At 32.3% G+C, this 20233-nt stretch overlaps 1 protein-coding gene and 1 long non-coding RNA gene across 3 annotated transcripts in view; one reads left to right on the top strand and one right to left on the bottom strand.

The window, feature by feature from the left end:
- Positions 1 to 20233, top strand: part of LOC115884636 (cilia- and flagella-associated protein 251-like) — an 80971-nt gene that overhangs the window by 30926 nt on the left and 29812 nt on the right. For both annotated transcript variants that reach the window (XM_030903294.1, XM_030903300.1), the window contains exons 11-16: positions 502 to 650; positions 10898 to 11085; positions 11146 to 11290; positions 14023 to 14124; positions 14178 to 14300; positions 17906 to 17997. In XM_030903294.1, coding sequence (XP_030759154.1) covers positions 502 to 650; positions 10898 to 11085; positions 11146 to 11290; positions 14023 to 14124; positions 14178 to 14300; positions 17906 to 17997 — 799 coding nt within the window. The remainder of the gene's footprint in view (positions 1 to 501; positions 651 to 10897; positions 11086 to 11145; positions 11291 to 14022; positions 14125 to 14177; positions 14301 to 17905; positions 17998 to 20233) is intronic.
- On the bottom strand, positions 4105 to 6613 carry LOC115884659. The gene is made up of 3 exons (XR_004050589.1): positions 6227 to 6613; positions 4408 to 4632; positions 4105 to 4347 (listed from the first exon to the last, which is right to left on the bottom strand). It is a non-coding gene; the product is annotated as an uncharacterized LOC115884659 (long non-coding RNA).

Raw genomic sequence — 20233 nt, 5'->3', positions numbered from 1 at the left:
TCAAAAAATTAAATAGACATATACTATGAGAGGATAAAATATAATTTGCAATATTAATGGTATACTTTTTTTCATCAACTAGATTAAATGTGTTATGAACATCTTCTAAAATTATAATTATGTACCTCTAAAAAAATTGTTATAGCCGAAATAGCCCCAATTATGCCCCACTAGCAAAACCGGTGATTAAAACTATGCTCGCTACCGCAGTTGAACTCATCTAAAATTTTTTTTTAACTGGAATAATAAATTATAATATAAGTTAGACCTTCTGAAGATATCAAAATATTTACTTTTTTATTTTTATTTTTAGAATTTACACAAATTATATTTCGTAACACTTTTAGAATAATTAAATAATATTTTTTTTTCGTATACTCGCTATTTAAACCCGTGTATTTGTATACACTAATTGTCTACGATATTCTCTGATGGTGGCAGCACAGGCGGAAAATGCACCTAGCCTATATTAGGTCGCTTAATTTTTTTTGTGTTCACTAGCTTTGCATTTGACTTGCGGAAAAGAAACTGGAGAAGTTTGGATTTTAGAACCCATTATATTGACCCCTAAATGCCAACCCTTTAGGTGCACCAAGTTCAAAGTGGAAAAGATAGCGTTCTCTCACAATTCATTGCAGTTTGCATATTATGTATGTATTTAAAAAGCAGAAAATATTCAACCAAAACCAACGTTTTAACATTGACATTTGAAGAAGTAAAACAGCATCCTGAAGAATTTTTCTTTCACAGCTTCTATACAGGGTATTTCAAAAAATATGTGCCATATTTCGTGGGGATATTCGTCACGTAAAAATAAGATTTATTTTTCATATCAACAAAAGTCTGATTCTGCTTTGTTTCATAGTTACAGGGTGAGTCTTAATAATTTTTTGATTTTTTATAATTTTCTCCCAAGTACTTTTAGTGATTCGAATGAAATTTTGAGGTTAAAAATTACTATAAGTGATACATATTTTAATGCTAAAAAAGTGTCGATAAATTCATCAGGGACGTGCATAGAGGTTATCACTGGAATATTTTTTTTTTTCAAAAAAAACTGACTACTAACTTTTTTTCTTATGATATCAATATTGTGTAGGCCGTCTAATGCCAATTAATAGTTATCTCTTGATATTTTGTCGAATTGGGCCTCCTTGATGAGATAAACGCAATTTTATTAATTACAATTATTAATAAAATTAGAATAAAAATAAAATTAATATATTATATACAGGGTGTCCCAGAAATGAGTGCAGATATTTTAAGGGGTGGTAGATCTGGCCAAAAGAAACATATTTTCTCTTTACCATTTTTAAAATAGATTGAAAATAACCGAGTTATTTAACTTTGAAAGTTTAAAAAAAAAATTGCGACATTTTGAGAGCCGCCGGGGAATCTCGCGGATCCCCCGGCGCGGGGGAGAGATCTCGCGGATCTCAGCTTGTTCGCCGCCCGCTGTTGCCACATCGACTAGAAAGACTTAAAAAGTACTTGCAAAATCCCACACCATCCAAGAGGTTCTGCAGAGGTGCTGCAGAGGTTCTGCAGAGGTACTTTTTTTAAGTGGGTGATCGCCAGTAGCCCTACTTTCCACATTACACAAAATAAACTAAAAGAAAAAAAACTTACCAAACAATAAAAAAAGATATCCCTATAGCAGAGAGATACAACTGCAGAGCTTTCTTTTTTCCATTTTACCACTCTTAGAACTGCACATAACACTACACTTAATAACATCACTTCACTACAATTCTTAACAACACTATGCAAATTTTCAACTGTGGAAATATTGGCTCCCCTATTAATTTTAGAGCTAAATCGTAAATGGTTTTAAAGATACATTACAAATTTGCACAAGGGGATCCAATATCTCGACAGTTCAAAATTTGCATGGGATATCCTATATTTCCAACGATGATGCACCACCCGGTATACCCTTCGCTTCTTGACTGCATGCTATTACAATAATTGTTCAACATGACGACCTCCATTTCCAATACATGCTCTCCTTCTTCTGAGCATGGAATTTTTAACGTTTTGCAGCAATTCTTCGTTGCTTTTCCCGAATCCCTCAAATGCTGAACCATACTTACAAAGGTTCGAGCATTAGGGATTTATCTATTCGGATACTCTTCGGAATAAGTCTCCGAGCTTCTACAGCGCTTTCCCCTGCCAGAAAGTACCTATGCTCTTAGCATATCCACCTTCTTCAGTTTGTATACTCCATCGCGATTTGCCTATACCGATACCGATTACCGACACAAAAATATGCACTAACGAACATTTCACAACACTTTAAACACAATCTCCGATCACTTTCTCGAATTTTAAAAGCTCGATAATATTAGACATTAGATCGATTTCTAATAGTGTATATGCTTTGTGTACATGCGATTAATAATGTCGTTAATATAATACAGGAATCTGTAATTTTCTCCCCACCGCCCATTTCATTGGAAAAAACGGCGGCAAGTTTTCTGCTTTTGAAATTACGATCGATGGCATTTTATTGTGTAAAAGTGGATGGTAAATGGCATCGATCGTAATTTCTCAGGCAATTTAACGTCTTAGCAGGTATACTTATTTTTTTATCAAAAAAGCTTTATAGAAAAAAAAATAACTGAACATGTTAGTAGCTTTATTACTAAACTATTCAAAACATGTTCCGATATTATTAAAAAAATTTAAGTAAAAAATATAGCAAATTTTATAGTTTGACGACGTTATAATTAACAATAGGCAAATGGAAAAAATTACCTAACTACATATTAGAGACATAATTCCATACCTAGAAATACCGTATGGTCGAAAAAAACGGCGTCCAGAATGGCTTGAAAATAACGGTCGGTGACATTCTCCATAAAATTTTACACATAAATTGACAGCGACCTTTATATCATAGCCATCGCTGACGCCGTTTTTCACGACCATATTGTATTTCCATTAATCACATGGTGGCAATACTAATTTATATTTAAAGAGATATATCTAAATGTGTATAAACTAGGTATTTTATTAGCAATCATATTTAAGCTATTATGACTCATATCATATTCTAATTATTTGAAACTTGAAACATAATATTTACTCCTATTATATTCATGTAACTAAATTTTCTAATATTAATAACTCTCTGATAATAAAAAACAAGAGTGTGTTTTGAAAAAGTAAAGCATAATTACTGTGTATTGACTTTATTGTGAAAAGCAACCTATTTGAAACACATTTACGTAACTACAGAATAGTTAAAAAAGAACTTACACACATGTTTTTTAGTCTATTTTCTTTATTATATTTGAAAACTAGAGTCCCCTTTCAATACATAAAAACATTTATATTCAAATATACTCTAGATAGAGCTCAATTTTTATATGAAATGAGAATTTGTTCACACATAAACTACCGTATGATCGAGAAAAAACGGCGTCAACGATGGCTATGAAATGAATGTCACTGTCATTTTATATGTAAATTTATATAGGAAATGTCATTGATCGTCATTTCCCAGCCAACTGGACGCCGTTTTTTTCGATCATATGGTAATTTTTATGTATTTTATTCTTTAATTTTAATTACTACAAATGGTCTTGATATTTTTCTTTTGAATACATATATTCTTGTTACTCTCTTTCATCTTTGTCTCTAATATACAGATGCATTGCAATTTGTTGTTAGTATATTTATGTAATCATTTCATAAATCCTAAAAATAAAAATGGTTATAACATGCTTTCCAGATATCCATATCCACAATATTCTGTGTGTAAATATGTTCAATTTTTAATAACCCATTCACTAAATGAGATTGTGAGACAACATACAGGTAGCTGTTTAAATAATTTTCAATCTTTGTATGTAATAATAGATTTCACATATTTATGCATTACACAATATGCATTACCTGCAATAATAAAAGATATTTTCTTTAAAGTGTATAATTCTATCTAACACACTTCTAATAAAGTATACTCTGACTCTTTGAACATTTGTTACAGCTTCTAATAATTAGGTATATCGATAACTTCCTAAGAAATTTTGTTAGCACTTTTAGTTAGTTTACCATTTTTCTCAATATATTCTGCAGAATATAATATGACTCGATACATTCACCTAGAATAAAATCAATAATATCATTTATGAATAGAAAACTACATGTATAACTTTTTCATTAATATTTGCAATTTCAGACCAGAACTTGTCTGAAGAGAACTTTCTTGGTTTGTTTAAAAATATCTTACCGTATAACATAAATTTACATCTGAATTAATCTAATCAGATCAAATTTTCTTCATAGTATAGAAAACATCGAAACTATTTGACTGGTAATCGAGCTATCAATAAGCTGACACTAAAATTTAATGAATAATTAAATGGGATAATTATTTTCATGTAAAACAAAACTTTATACTTAATAAGACCACAGGGAGTACATTATTACAACAGTGTTACTGAGATTTTTGATTTAATGTATTGCTTGGTATTTGTAGATCTATTATTGTATTGTGATTACAATTGCCTTCTTCTCCATTGATGCATCCTAATTTAAGATTACTGATTTTCTAATACATAATTAAAGTGAAATTATTTTTCCTACCATTACATAATTAATTTCTTCCTACCATTAGGTAGATACCTGAAAGGTTAATAAATCAAAAACACGGTGCAAAAACTTAAATGGCAGGATTTGGAACAAGAATTGCCAAATCCTGCTGTCAGATGGCGCCACTGTCGATTTAAAAATACATGGGCGGAGTAAGAGGGAAGGAAAAGTTTCTTCCCGCCACCCGTCTCATCGTAATATTTCGTCATTTTTCCCGGCAGCCATCAGTGCCTGGAGCTGAGAGGTATGTGTTTTGTGGTTGTGAGTGTCGTAGTGTTCATTCTCAAAGTAAAGACGTTTTATGTTGTGTGCCCGGCCTTTTATAGTGTATTATTTTAAATTAAGAACTTTTTATTTTGTGTATCCATTTAGAGTGGATTATTCTTTATATGTAAGTACCTAGAAATTAGTTTATAATAATATAACCTGCTCGATAACAGCTAGGTTAGGTTAGGTTAATTGTACCTTGGAAATGGCTATCGATGGAAGATTGATATTCATTAATTGGTTAGATTTACTAATATAATTTACATTTTGAATGCCATCAATTGTCATTCCTAAGGTAGCTTGATGCAGCTTTTCGTAATCGTATGGTACAATATGATCGAAAAAAAACGGCGTCACCGTTGGCTATGAAATGAATATCGCTGTCATTCTCTCTCTATATGTAAAATTTGATGAGGAATGTCATCGACCGCGTCATTTCCAAGCCAACTTGACTCCGTTTTTTCGATCATACAGTATTACTTTTAGTATTACCATGTACCTAGGTATAGAAATTTAGAAAACAAAAAATACAAAATAGTTGTATATATTTTATCCGAGCAATAATTGTAATGTTTAATTTTTAGTTGCCTATAAATTTAATGAGCCGCATTTGTATTGTAAAATTTCGAAATCTACAAAAAAAAAAAATAAATAAAATTTATAACAAAAATAAATGATTTTTATTATAAACTTCCTTGTCATATCTGGTATATAATCAATTCACATGTGTTATTAATCATACACCTATTATTAAGTAAATCTGATAGTACTTTTTGATTTTGGTATAGAAAATATTGTAATGTGATTTTTACCGCATGTGTATTGTTTAACGATTATAGGCTAGATATTTGTTTGGCAAGTATATTAAATCAAACATCTTTTACAACATATTTTTTAAAAAATATATTGTATAAGATGTTTATTTAACTTTACTTGAAACAAATTATCTGGTATAAAATCATCCTAGTTTAAATATTGTATGATCGAAGAATACGGCTTCAAGTTAACTTAGAAATGACTATTGATGACATTAACCATATAACTTTACAAAGAAAATGTTATCAATCGTCATTTTTAAGTTAACTTGGAATCGTTATTTTTCGAACATACGGTATATTAAATTAATTAGGTGTAATATAATACTATAGATGGCGCTGCCAAAATTGCTTTGAATGCAATGCAGATTTCTTTTTAAAATTTAATTGCAGATTTCTTTTTTTTAATTTAATTTGTAGTTCTAAATCCGTGTCATAGATGGCGTACCAAAATGTTGTCCTAATTTTTTGTACGGAAGATTTCGTTCTGTTTTAATCTGTTCTGTGATCAAAAACGAATTTATTAAGACATTTAAACTGTTTACCTCATTTCTCACATATTTTTGACACCAAACATTATAAATAAATCAAAAAATATTCGTATACCAACTGAATTATATGATATTTCATTTTGAATAATAAAAGTACTTTTTTACAGGTTTATTTGGCATTGTTTGCATTGTTTTTTGTTGTTTTCTGTTTTGTTTTTGTGCGAGTTTAATAACCCACGATTAACCTTAAACATAACCTTAAACTACACACCATACTAGGGATGTACGATTCGAATCGATTATTATCAAATCGACGTGATTTTTATCAAACGATTTTTTGGTATAATCGATCTTTTTTTTTAAATCGAAGACCGATTTTATTTATACAGTTTTACAGGTTTATTTATTTGTTAGAATTTAGAATAAGAAAAAACACTTTAGTTTTGCTGGAATATTTGTTTGCAGTGCATCCCTAGTAAAAGGCCATCTAGCAATGAACTGAAAAATTAAGTGTAAGTGCTCGCTGCCGCATGCGCCGATGTTTGTTTATCACTTTGATATCAGGTGTCAGATTTTTGTCGGGGCTTCCCATATTTTTATATTTTAGATAACGTAGAATACTCTTTGATTTTACCTTAATTCTTTCTTGGGTATACCCTTTCTTGTACTTTTATTTTATTTTTGGGATATCCCTACTCCATACATTAAACATTTAGAAAATTGATTTATCTATCTTTATACAACCACCAAAACGTTGACCCATAATAGTAATACATCAGTCCAGTAGAGGACGCTAAGGTAAAAAATTTCTAAATAAAAATTTGTAATTTGTAATTCCTTCAGTGTTTTCGAAATCGTTGTCGGGGTTGCGTCGGTTTTGAAGAAATGTCGAAGAAAACCCCGGACTGTCTACCATCAGCCTCCGGATATGAGTAGTTATTAAAGCAAGTTTTTTTAACATTTTTTATTGTATTTATGAGTTTAGTGTTTGATTATTATCATGTGAAAAATTTTAAATAATATTTTAAAAGTGATAGGCATGTGATAGGTTTGTGATGTTCAGTTTAATAGATATTTGGTGTGTATGTGTTTACGTATATGTGTGCTGGATAAAAAACACTTTCATTAAAAGGGTAAGCTCTAACTAAACATTAAAGGTTATAATTAAATTTATTGAAACGATTGAAAATATTTCCTAATATGGCGAAAAAAGAAGCTATAATTGTTAAGATTTATTTTTTCAGTTTACTCCACTGTAAAAAGTATTTAAAATATTGCGCGTTTCTCTAGAATTAGTAGAGCAATCTACACTAATATGAATAAAATGAATTTTCGTATTTTTTTCTCTAGCAACTTAAAATAATTGAATTTATAGATAAACATGCAGAATGTGGGTATGGTAGGAGGTGGCAACGTTGCATTCTCTCCGACACTCTCTATGCCCGGTAAACGAATTTCCCGGGGAGTGAACAGTGGCACTCAAAAGTTTTTCAACATTTTCCGGAAAATGTCAAGAAAAATATAAAATTTTCAACATTTTTTTTTCGCAAAAAAAACCTCATAGGCGTGTTTCTGGGGTTGAACTATACTACCAGTTAAAATATCTGCACTCATTTCTGGGACACCCTGTATTTTACCTCATTTATTATTAAATATTATTACTATTAGTTACTATTGCTACTAGTCGAACCTACAGCAATTTGAAATAAAACAATAACTAAAATTTTTTAAAGGTAGCTACTAGACTTCCCAACAAGCAAAATAACATTGCTTTTTTCATTGTAGGGAGGTTTATGCGAGGTTTCAGGGTAGCTTAATCTTCCGCCAAATAACATTGCAGTGCAAGGTTGCATTTCACAATATTATTGAAACGTTGCTAATGTAACGTTCAAGAAAGTACTAATTTGGGATGTATTAGCAATATTGTTAATTTTTCGTCAATACAATATTGGTAAAATTATATTATTAATTATAATTGACTTATTGCTAAAATAATATACCTAGCAAAAAATAGATAATGTTTGCATTAAAAAACCATTTCATTCATCAGAGGGAAAATATAAAAATTATTTTTTAATATTTATGTATTTTTAATTCTTATTTAGAGGTACCAGCCGTTTTAATAACTTAACGTATGCGGCTTCTTGAACCATCTGAACCCGCATGAAAAACTGGAACTTTTAGTGCTTCGGACGCTTTTTAAATTGCCTTAAATCGAGATCCTAAATCGTTTTGAAAATAGTTTACTACATTAAGCATAAGTTTTTTGGATTCATCAGAATATCGCATTTTTATATCTTATTTTGCGTTATAACATTAACATGAAATCAAAATTTGACGTAACTTCAAAAACGTGACATCTAACAAATTAATTATCGACGTTCATTTTTGTTGGTAATTTTTTGTTTCAACTGATTTATTAATAATAAATAATGATGGTGTTATTCTAAATGGATATTAAAAATACATGAATGAATAATGAAACAGTTTTTTTTCTTGCGAACATTAGCAATTTTATGTTGCTAATACATCAGTAATAGGTTATAATCAACAGAAACATTAATGGGTATTAAATTGTAGACTTTCAGATAGGTATAATATCAATCAGTTGTAATAAATAAAAAAAAGCAATGAGAAACTTACCTCTTGTGACAGTAATGTTTGAGGCCCCTTTATGTCCTTATTTTAAAAATTTCAAATGATTATAACATCATTAAAAAAACATTATTGAGAATAATTAATACTGAATAGTATTTGTGATTTTATTAGATTGATATACTCGTATCCTGATTTTATCTACTCCAATTTTCAGTTGGCTAAAAGCTAACCTAAAACATAAAATTTAGCTTAAAAACAAACTAAACTAAACAAAATTTGTTATACTTATTTATGGCTAAGTATTATTAAAACACACATAATAATAAAATTATACTTACATTTACATTCATTAAAATCTCATTCGAAAAGCATAAAATGTGATACCAGAAACGTAAAAAAAGTGCGTTAACCTAACCCAACTTCTTATACCGTATGATCCACAGTATGATCGAAAAAAAAGACGTCAGCGATGGCTATGAAAAGAAAATCGCTGTCATTTTATATGGAGAATGTCATCGATATTCATTTCCAAGCCAACTAGACGCCGTTTTTTTTCGATCCTATGGTATACTTGTTATATTATTAATTAACATTAACTTGCGCGGATCTTTCATTTGAATCTTTGTTGCAATGTTGCAGAAAAAACGTTTTAATCGCCATTCAAAAACAATGTTTCTGTAGCAAGGTTTCATCAATCACGACACAACGTTTAGAAATCAACATTACAAAGCAAACTGTTTGGGGATTGACTGCAATGTTGCAAATGTAATGTGAGGTTTTTTGCTTGGTGGATTGGATCAAAGCAAATTAATAAACTTGAGTTTATCTCATCAAGGAGGCCGAAATCTACAAAATATCAAGAGATGACTTTTAATCGGCATTAAACTGCTTACACTATTTCACTAAATAGAGAAAAAAGTCAGTGGCGTCAATGCTTTTTTTTAGAAAAATATTCCAGTGATAACCCATATGCACGTCCCTGGTAAATATGTCGACACTTTTTTAACTTTAAAATGTCGCAGTTATAGTAACCTTTACCCTCGAAATTTCATTCGAAACACTAAAAGTACTTGGAAGAAAATTATAATAAATAGAAAAAATATTAAGACTTTTACACCCTGTAGCTACAAAACAAAGCAGAATCGGACCTATGTTGATATGAAAAATAAATCTTATTTTTACGTGAGGAATCTCCCCACGAGAGATGACATATGTTTTTTGTAACGCCCTGTTTTATGGTTGAGATATCCATGACTTTCGATTTTTTCGATTATCCATGACTTTCGATAAAATTCAAATTTCAATCATTCATACATAATACGCTAAAGTTATATACAAGCGACTTAATTTCTACTTTCAGACACAAACAATATTTCGCAAAAGTAATGTCTGTTAAACGTTGTGTTTTTCTCAAAAATATAGTTCTTATAGTACGAGAGCTAGCAACGTCTGGAAAAGAAGTATTTTAAGAAAGCTGGATCTTCAATATATCGTTTACTATGCTCTCTGGAACAGCATGCCGGTAAACTTTGCGTTCCCTACTGCGCCTGCGCATTGAAAGAAGATCCTCTATTTTTTATTAGTCCTTTAAATTCTGGTATTGAATATAAACCGAGCGAGTCTCCATAACTCAGCACGTAGAGGTTCCGCCTATCAAGCGAGGAGTCAGAGTTCGAGACCGGGTCGGGGTAAAAACTTTTTTATTTTATTTTCGTTTATATTCTGATAGTAAAGTAGTAAATAATTCTATTGATTAAAAAAAGGCAAATATTTAATGCTTTACTATTAGAATATAGACGAAAATAAAATAAAAAGTTTTTACTCTGACCCGGTCTCGAACTCTGAATCCTCGGTTCGTAGTCGGAAACTCTACGCGCTGCGCTATGGAAACTTTTTCGATTTATATCCAATACTAGAATTTAACGGACTAAATAAAAAAAATATAGGATTTTCTTCCGATGCGCAGTAGTGAACGCACGGGTATCGGCAGCCAGATGGGCCGCATGCTGTTCCAGAGAGCATAGTAAAAGATATAACAAAGAGCCAGCTTTCTTAATATACTTTCTCGAAAACCTTGCTAACTCTTAGACTATTAGGAAAGCGAATTAATCAAATATTATGTTACAGGACTCCAATAAAACAGTTTTACTTTTCAATTATAATGTCGAGAAAGTGTGTTGGGAGTATTATGGAAAAACTCGTTCTCATTATGACAGTATCAACGATATGAATTTCTTCTATATAAATGACAAATCAACGCTATATACCATAGGAGCCGATCGATATCTGGTAGAATATAACAACGCAGATCTGACGTAATACAAAAATATGAAGATGACGAGTAAGCAAAACTAAAAAACGATATTTTTTCATAGATGTCACGATGATCCGAAGCAACCATTAGGAGCTATATACAGGGAGCGAATAGAACAATCGTCGAAACCTTTAAATTTTACCTACCTCTTAAAATCCTTCGGTCCGAAACAATCCGTAGGATATATCTTAATCGCCAATGATAAAGTGCGCATTTCAATATATACAGTACGGTGTCCGTTATTTCCCAAGTTGATTTTTTTTTCTGTCGCCCTCTAGAATTTTAGTGTTTGCTCTAAAAATATTATCCAACGTAAACAAGCTCTTAATTTTTAATTTAAACCGTGCCGGAATCATGATACTTTTCCCATTTAAATAACATGGGATTTTCGGACCTGTTTCGTTTAATTTTTTATCTCCAAAACCAATGAACGTATAGCTTCGACAAAGACTTATTCTAATATAAAATTTTACGCTATACAAAAAAGGTCTCGTTGGTTTTTTCTATAAAAACATTCCTTTAAAAGTTATTCGCAGTCAAAATTATGCCCATAGTTTATAATCAATTTTTTGTATCATTCACCGCAAATTCTAATTACGCTTTTTGATTTTGATTAAAAAAGGATCTAGAGCCATACTTTTTTCAATAAAACAATATTTCTTTACCAACTTTAATATGGAAAACTAATTGCGCCATCTATGATCAATTGATCAAAACTATAATTTAAGGTTATTGTTTTATTGCCTTTCAGTGTTCGTAAATATTATTTACGAATACTTAAATTATAGTAGTAACAGCGCTTTCAGATGGAGCGTAGCGTCCGCGCAGACCGTCCGGGTGTTTTTTCAAGATAGCCGTCGGTCGAAATCATCCGGACGGAGCATACGCGACCGATGTGAAATTGTTCATATAAACTCACGATACTTGCTCGAAGTCGCGGACGGTCCGCTCCATCTGAAAGCGCTGTAATAGTTTTCCATATTAAAGTTGGTAAAGATATATTGTTTTATTGAAAAAAGTATGGCTTTGGATCCTTTTTTAGTCAAAATTAAAAGGCGCAATTAGAATTTGCAGCGTTATGATACATTTGCAGCGTTATAAAAAATAATAAACATTGTGCATAACTTTAACTGCGAATAACTTTTAAAGAAATGTTTTTAGGGAAAAAACCAAAGAGACCTTTTTTGTAGAGCGCAAAATTTTGTATGAGAATATGTCGAAGCTGTAGGTTCATTTGCTTTGGAGATAAAAAATGAAATGCAAAAGATCAAAAAATCCCATGTTAGTTAAATGGGAAAAATATCATGATTCCGGCACGGTGTAAATTAAAAATTAAGAACTTGTTTACGTTGGATAATTTTTTTAGACCAAAAACTAAAACTTCAGAGGGCGTCAGCAAAAAAAAATCATCTTGGAAAATAACGGACACCCTAATATACAGGGTGCTACAAATTCGGGGTATGAGCATGGGTATCTCGGTAACCGTAATTGATACGAACATGGTTAAATTGGGGCAAAGTTGCGCTTTGGAATGTTCACCAAGATGCCATCAAAAAAGTTTTAAAACTTTTACATTACTTGACGTCATTTGTAGTTGGTAGCTTTTGTAAAAGTGAAATTAATACATCTCAACATTGACAATAAAGAGTACACAATGCATGGAAGTATAAGAAGAAAGTTCAAAGAGTTACAAATAAAATTGAACGAAAAATAAATTTGTGCAATAGAGAGGATGGTAACCCTTTCGAACATGTAGAGCATTAGAAACTACGTAGTTTGTAGAAGTTAATTTATTTATAATAACTATGATTAATATTATGCAAATTATTAGAGTATACTGAGATTTCAAGTTCACAATAATAATAATAGCTCCCGTATACCTATAGCGTTTAACGCCTTGGGAGTAGAAAGGTACAGCTTGCCATGCTAGAGCCGTTCGGTATACAAGGAAGGTAATGTGGCTAGCACTACGCTTCAACCGCCTATTATTACCTGATTGTAAATCTCCCAAGTACTCATTTAAGGCTGAGTCGACCTAGGTACCCAAACTATTTTTATTTTTAATAAAAATAGTCGGCTGATGAAATGCCGGGTGCAGAATTCGAACCCACTACCTTGAGATTGGTAGACGAGAGCTTGTACCTCTACGCCACCGAGCGCCTTTACAAGTTCACAATAAAAAAAGTTAAAAATGTTATCTTTAAATTTCTGATCTGGATATTATTTATTTGATTCTTTCAATTGGCTCGATTTTCCTTATTCAGTGTTAATTAGCGATGATCAATATTGTTGAGATAAATACCGTATGATCGAGAAAAAACGGCGTCAGCGATGGCTATGAAATGAAGATCGCTGTCATTTTAGATGTAAATTTATAAGGGAAATGTCATCGATCGTAATTTTCCAGCCAACTGGACGCCGTTTTTTTCGATCATACGGTACAATCAGATTAAATAATCAGAGTCGGACTTGAAATTATTTTAAATAATAATTAAATACTTTTGTTGTTGTTAAGATACCGAAAACAAAAAAATAGTACAAGTGTGGCATTTCATGGTACTTACATGATACAAAACATGATATAAAAAGCAGGTCCTTATTTAAAAAAATTAAGTTGGCCTCTGTATCGCACAAATTATCAGCTAATTTGAAAATCTAAAAATACTGTCATATAGCACTAATAAGTGGCTATGAAAATGTGCAATTAATTTTTTGATTTTCTTTGTGATTGATTTTCAAAAAAATCCGTTTTTCCAAAAAACTCAGCAATCCATGAAATTTTTAAAACTTTTTTGATGGCATCTTGGTGAACATCCCAAGGCGAAACTTTGCTCCAATTTAACCATCTATTACGATTTCCGAGATACCAATGCTCGTACCCAAATTTGTAGCACCCTGTATAAATATCTGCTCTTTCTTACTATTAATATTTGTTTAGCACAAGCTGAAGTTAATTCATGAAATTACCAAAGTTCCGAGAAGTGTATTTTTAGGACCATCGTTTGGATGTTTTCAAGACGCATGCATCCGAAAAATGGCGGTAATGTTGTACGATGAATGCCTTGTAATTATATAAATAGATACACTTTTCAGATTTTACCGTTCTGTCAATACAGATACATGGTCTTCATGTCAAAAAAACATATTGGAATACATATCCTTCCTCCTGATGGTAGTCCATATAAGTATAACGGATATTTAGCACATCCTGTAGAGGTATGTGTATAGTAAATAAAAGTTAATTATTTAAAAATATGAAAAAAACTACATGTAGATGCAGAAATATTGGTTATATATAACTCCGCAATATTTCTTTCGAATCAATCGGATTAATGTTTTAGGACATTCGACGTTTCTCGCATGAAAACTAGCTATCATAGCCGGATAAATTATGTAGAGTAAAGTTGGCCATAATGGAATCCATCACCTTGCCAAATTACAGCCATATTGAACAATGTTTTTGTTTTGGATATAAAATATTTTTTTAAATCACAGTTTGGACCAGAAACTACGCCTGGCATATACAGAACAACCTTCCAACATTTCTTCATAATCGGATTAATGCTTTAGGACCTTCAACATTTCTTGCATAAGCAGTAGCTATCATAGCCGGATAAATTATGTAGAGTCAAGCTGGCCATAACGGAATCCATACCATGCCAAATTAGTCTTTTTGAACAATGTTTTTGTTTTTGAAATAAAATATTTTTCAAATCACAGTTTGAACCGGAAACTACGCCTAGCATATACAGAACAACCTTCCAACATTTCTTCACAATCGGATTAATGCTTTAGGACCTTCCACATTTCTGTATAATCGGATTAATGCTTTAGGACCTTCAACATTTCTTGCATAAGCAGTAGCTCTCATACCCGGATAAATTATGTAGAATCAAGCTGGCCATAACACAGATTGAACCGGAAACTACGCCTGGCATATACAGAACAACCTTCCAACATTTCTTCATAATCGGATTAATGCTTTAGGACCTTCAACATTTCTGTATAATCGGATTAATGCTTTAGGACCTTCAACATTTCTTGCATAAGCAGTAGCTATCATACCCGGATAAATTATGTAGAATCAAGCTGGCCATAACACAGATTGAACCGGAAACTACGCCTGGCATATACAGAACAACCTTCCAACATTTCTTCATAATCGGATTAATGCTTTAGGACCTTCAACATTTCTGTATAATCGGATTAATGCTTTAGGACCTTCAACATTTCTTGCATAAGCAGTAGCTATCATACCCGGATAAATTATGTAGAATCAAGCTGGCCATAACACAGATTGAACCGGAAACTACGCCTGGCATATACAGAACAACCTTCCAACATTTCTTCATAATCGGATTAATACTTTAGGACCTTCAACATTTCTTGCATAAGCAGTAGCTATCATACCCGGATAAATTATGTAGAATCAAGCTGGCCATAACACAGATTGAACCGGAAACTACGCCTGGCATATACAGAACAACCTTCCAACATTTCTTCATAATCGGATTAATGCTTTAGGACCTTCAACATTTCTTGCATAAGCAGTAGCTATCATACCCGGATAAATTATGTAGAATCAAGCTGGCCATAACACAGATTGAACCGGAAACTACGCCTGGCATATACAGAACAACCTTCCAACATTTCTTCATAATCGGATTAATGCTTTAGGACCTTCAACATTTCTTGCATAAGCAGTAGCTATCATACCCGGATAAATTATGTAGAATCAAGCTGGCAATAACACAGATTGAACCGGAAACTACGCCTGGCATATACAGAACAACCTTCAACATTTCTTTATAATCGGATTAATGCTTTAGGACCTTCAACATTTCTTGCATAAGCAGTAGCTATCATACCCGGATAAATTATGTAGAATCAAGCTGGCCATAACACAGATTGAACAGGAAACTACGCCTGGCATATACAGAACAACCTTCCAACGTTTCTTCATAATCGGATTAATGCTTTAGGACCTTCAACATTTCTTGCATAAGCAGTAGCTATCATACCCGGATAAATGATGTAGAATCAAGCTGGCCATAATACGGATTGAACCGGAAACTACGCCTGGCATATACAGAACAACCTTCCAACGTTTCTTCATAATCGGATTAATGCTTTAGGACCTTCAACATTTCTTGCATAAGCAGTAGCTATCATACCCGGATAAATTATGTAGAATCAAGCTGGCAATAACACAGATTGAACCGGAAACTACGCCTGGCATATACAGAACAACCTTCCAACATTTCTTCATAATCGGATTAATGCTTTAGGACCTTCAACATTTCTTGCATAAGCAGTAGCTATCATACCCGGATAAATTATGTAGAATCAAGCTGGCCATAACACAGATTGAACAGGAAACTACGCTTGGCATATACAGAACAACCTTCCAACGTTTCTTCATAATCGGATTAATGCTTTAGGACCTTCAACATTTCTTGCATAAGCAGTAGCTATCATACCCGGATAAATTATGTAGAATCAAGCTGGCCATAACACGGATTGAACAGGAAACTACGCCCTGCATATACAGAACAACCTTCCAACGTTTCTTCATAATCGGATTAATGCTTTAGGACCTTCAACATTTCTTGCATAAGCAGTAGCTATCATACCCGGATAAATTATGTAGAATCAAGCTGGCAATAACACAGATTGAACCGGAAACTACGCCTGGCATATACAGAACAACCTTCCAACATTTCTTCATAATCGGATTAATGCTTTAGGACCTTCAACATTTCTTGCATAAGCAGTAGCTATCAGACCCGGATAAATTATGTAGAATCAAGCTGGCCATAACACAGATTGAACCGGAAACTACGCCTGGCATATACAGAACAACCTTCCAACATTTCTTCATAATCGGATTAATGCTTTAGGACCTTCAACATTTCTTGCATAAGCAGTAGCTGTCATACCCGGATAAATTATGTAGAATCAAGCTGGCCATAACACAGATTGAACAGGAAACTACGCCTGGCATATACAGAACAACCTTCCAACATTTCTTCATAATCGGATTAATGCTTTAGGACCTTCAATATTTCTTTCATAAGCAGTAGCTATTATAGTCGGATAAATTATGTAGAGTCAAGCTAGCCATAACGGAATTCATCACCATGCCAAATTACAGCCTTTTTAAACAAATTTTTTTATTTTTGAAATAAAATATTTTTCAAATCACAATTTGGACAAGAAACTACGCCTGCCATATACAGAACAACCTGCCAACATTTCTTCATAATCGGATTAATGCTTTAGGACCTTCAATATTTCTTGCATAAGCAGTAGCAACCATACCCGGATAAATTATGTAGAGTCAAGCTGGCCATAACTGAATCCATCACCATGCCTACAGCCTTTTTGAGCAATATTTTTTGTTTTTGAAATAAAATATTTTTCAAATCACAGTTTGGACCGGAAACTATGCCTGGCATATACAGAATAACCCTTCAATTTCTTCAGAATCGGGTTAATGCTTTAGGACTTTCGACGTTTCTTGTATAAAAAGTATATATCATAACCGGAAAAGTTATGCAGACTGAAGCCGGCCATAACCGAATCCACCACCATGCCAAATTTTAGCTTTTTTGAACAATATTTTTCGTTTGTTGAACAATTTTTTTCATTCCACACAATGTGGAATTTCTGTATTAGCAGTTCAAGTCAAGAATAGTTATATAATTTTATTATGAACCTTATATGTACAATACTTATTTTAAATCAGTTGAAGTTAATTATGCCTTCTGATTTTTTACTTCCTTTATCTAAAAAATTATTTACTGAATTATTTAATTTAGGTTCGTGATTTTGTTTTATCACATGATGGACAGTATGCTTTTACATTTGGAATGGACGATAGATGTGTTTTGCAATGGCAAGTCAACCCAAAGTAAGCATAATAAATTCGATATTCATACTAATTTATAAACCGTGAAATCAGGTTTTGTCAATTTTAACTCTGAGCAACAGGAAACGATTAATTTACACTATTGATAAGCGATATCTAACTGTGATTTAATCCACCGATATCAAAATATGACGTAACGTCACTGTTACTAAAACCAAAGAATATCTTAATACCCTAGAAGTCTCGTCTCGCATCAAAATCTGACCTGTCTATGGAACTTCGTGGAGCCTCGCTATTTTGCTCGGAATTGAACGAATAGACGCGCGGCGTTGCCTTGTTTTGTGTGTACTTTCTTGAATAGTTTTAAATTATAGTTTTAAATTTTATCTATTGCTATAATCAGTCTTTCCGTTCTCCGCACTCCGCAGTTTACATGTAATAGTATCTTATATAATTTCCGTGTTACCAGTTTTGGTTACCGTACTCCACCGAAACGGCTTGACCGATTTTGATGAAATTTTATATGTATATTCAGTAGGTCTGAGAATAGGTAGTTATATATTTTTTATACCCTTAAGCGGTAAGGGTAGTCCACCCCCATTTTTTTATTTTGTGAAAAAAAAATTATTTTTTTTATTTGGCATTAAAAATACAAACAACACTAAATTTTCACCGTTCTACCCTCATCTCCTATTTTTTAATATATGCAGGGGTTGTTTTTTTAATTTTTTGTTCCATCTCCGAAACGGTTTGACCGATTTTGATAAAATTTTATTTGTATATTCAGTACGTCTAAGAATAAGTTGTTATCTATTTTTATACCCTTAACTGATAAGGGTAGCCGAGAGGGTAGCCCACCCTCATTTTTTTTAGTTTTTGAAAAGAAAAAAATGTTTTTATTTTTTTATTTGGCATTAAGAAATACAAACAACCCTAAATTTTCACCCTTCTGCTATCATCCCCTATTTTTAATACGGGTTGTTTTTTTTTTGTTGCCATCTCCGAAACGGCTTAGCCGATTTTGATGAAATTTTAGATGTATATTGAGTAGGTCTGAAAATAGGTTGTTATATATTTTTAGTGTTAAGGGTAGCCCACCCCCATTTTTTTTTTTGAAAAAAAAATATTTTAATTATTTTTATTTGGCAAAATACAAACAACCCTAAATTTTCACCGTTCTACCATCATCCCCTATTTTTTAATAGGGGATGTTTTTTTTAAATTTTTTGTTACCATCTCCGAAACGGCTTGATCGATTTTGCTGAAATTTTATATGTATATTCAGTAGGTCTGAGAATACGTTGTTATCTATTTTTATACCCTTAAGTGATAAGGGTAGCCCACCCTAGTTTTTTTAAGTTTTTTGTTACCATCGCCGAAACGGCTTGACCGATTTTGATAAAATTTTATATGTATTGTTGCGAAACCAGTCCCGCTTTAATATGACCTAGAAGAGCCTAGAAATTCGAGAACACAGCGACTAAGAATTCTCCAGCACCCTCAAAATTTAAAATATTAGCATTTTCAGGCTTCGATTATGTTCAAAAGCGCCACCGTGTTACAAATCACTAAAGCTTCCACACGAGAGTTCTTAAAACTATAATATTCTTTGCTAAAACTCATACAAAATCGAGTACAAAATACCAGTTAAAAATTAGAGTTAAAAATGCAAAGTTAATTTTTTAACTCTAATTTGAAGATTATTGCAGGCCGATTACATTTCAAGGTCATCTCGACATTACAGTTGACGGTTGGAACCTTTAGTGTTACACAGCAAAATAAAATTACACTAAATCACCCTTGCAGTTTATAATCATCTGCTAAAATAATCTAAATGCTTTATAATCATCTACTAAATCTAACTTGCAGTTTATAATCATCTGCTGATGATGCTAACATGGTTAGCGAAACGCGCGTCCAGTGTAAAAGTAAAAGTGTTTTGGTGTATTGTGGTGATTTAGTGTAATTTTATTTTGTTCATCTGGATAGATGAGATTGTATATTTTTTTTGTATTTTTTGTGTGTATTTTGTTTGTATGGGACTTCTCCATTTCTTGAGTTATAACTTATCATACAGTCTCAGGGCTTTCACAAAAACCAGTATTTGAGACTGTTTTATAGGAGTTAATTCTCCATCTTCGATATCAGTCGTACGAACTTTCTGGCCATTTTCTTCACAGAATCTGCATTCGCCGTTGTTTCTCAGTTTCAATCTACTGAGATGTTCATTGGGATAGTGTCCTATTAAAAAAACCGTGAAAATCCCAAGATTGTTCTT

The sequence above is a fragment of the Sitophilus oryzae genome, unplaced genomic scaffold, assembly GCF_002938485.1.
Source record: "Sitophilus oryzae breed Bouriz unplaced genomic scaffold, Soryzae_2.0 scaffold_111_pilon_pilon, whole genome shotgun sequence".
In the NCBI taxonomy this organism is placed as follows: Eukaryota; Metazoa; Arthropoda; class Insecta; order Coleoptera; family Curculionidae; genus Sitophilus; species Sitophilus oryzae.
This window is presented reverse-complemented; position numbering and strand designations above follow the sequence as displayed.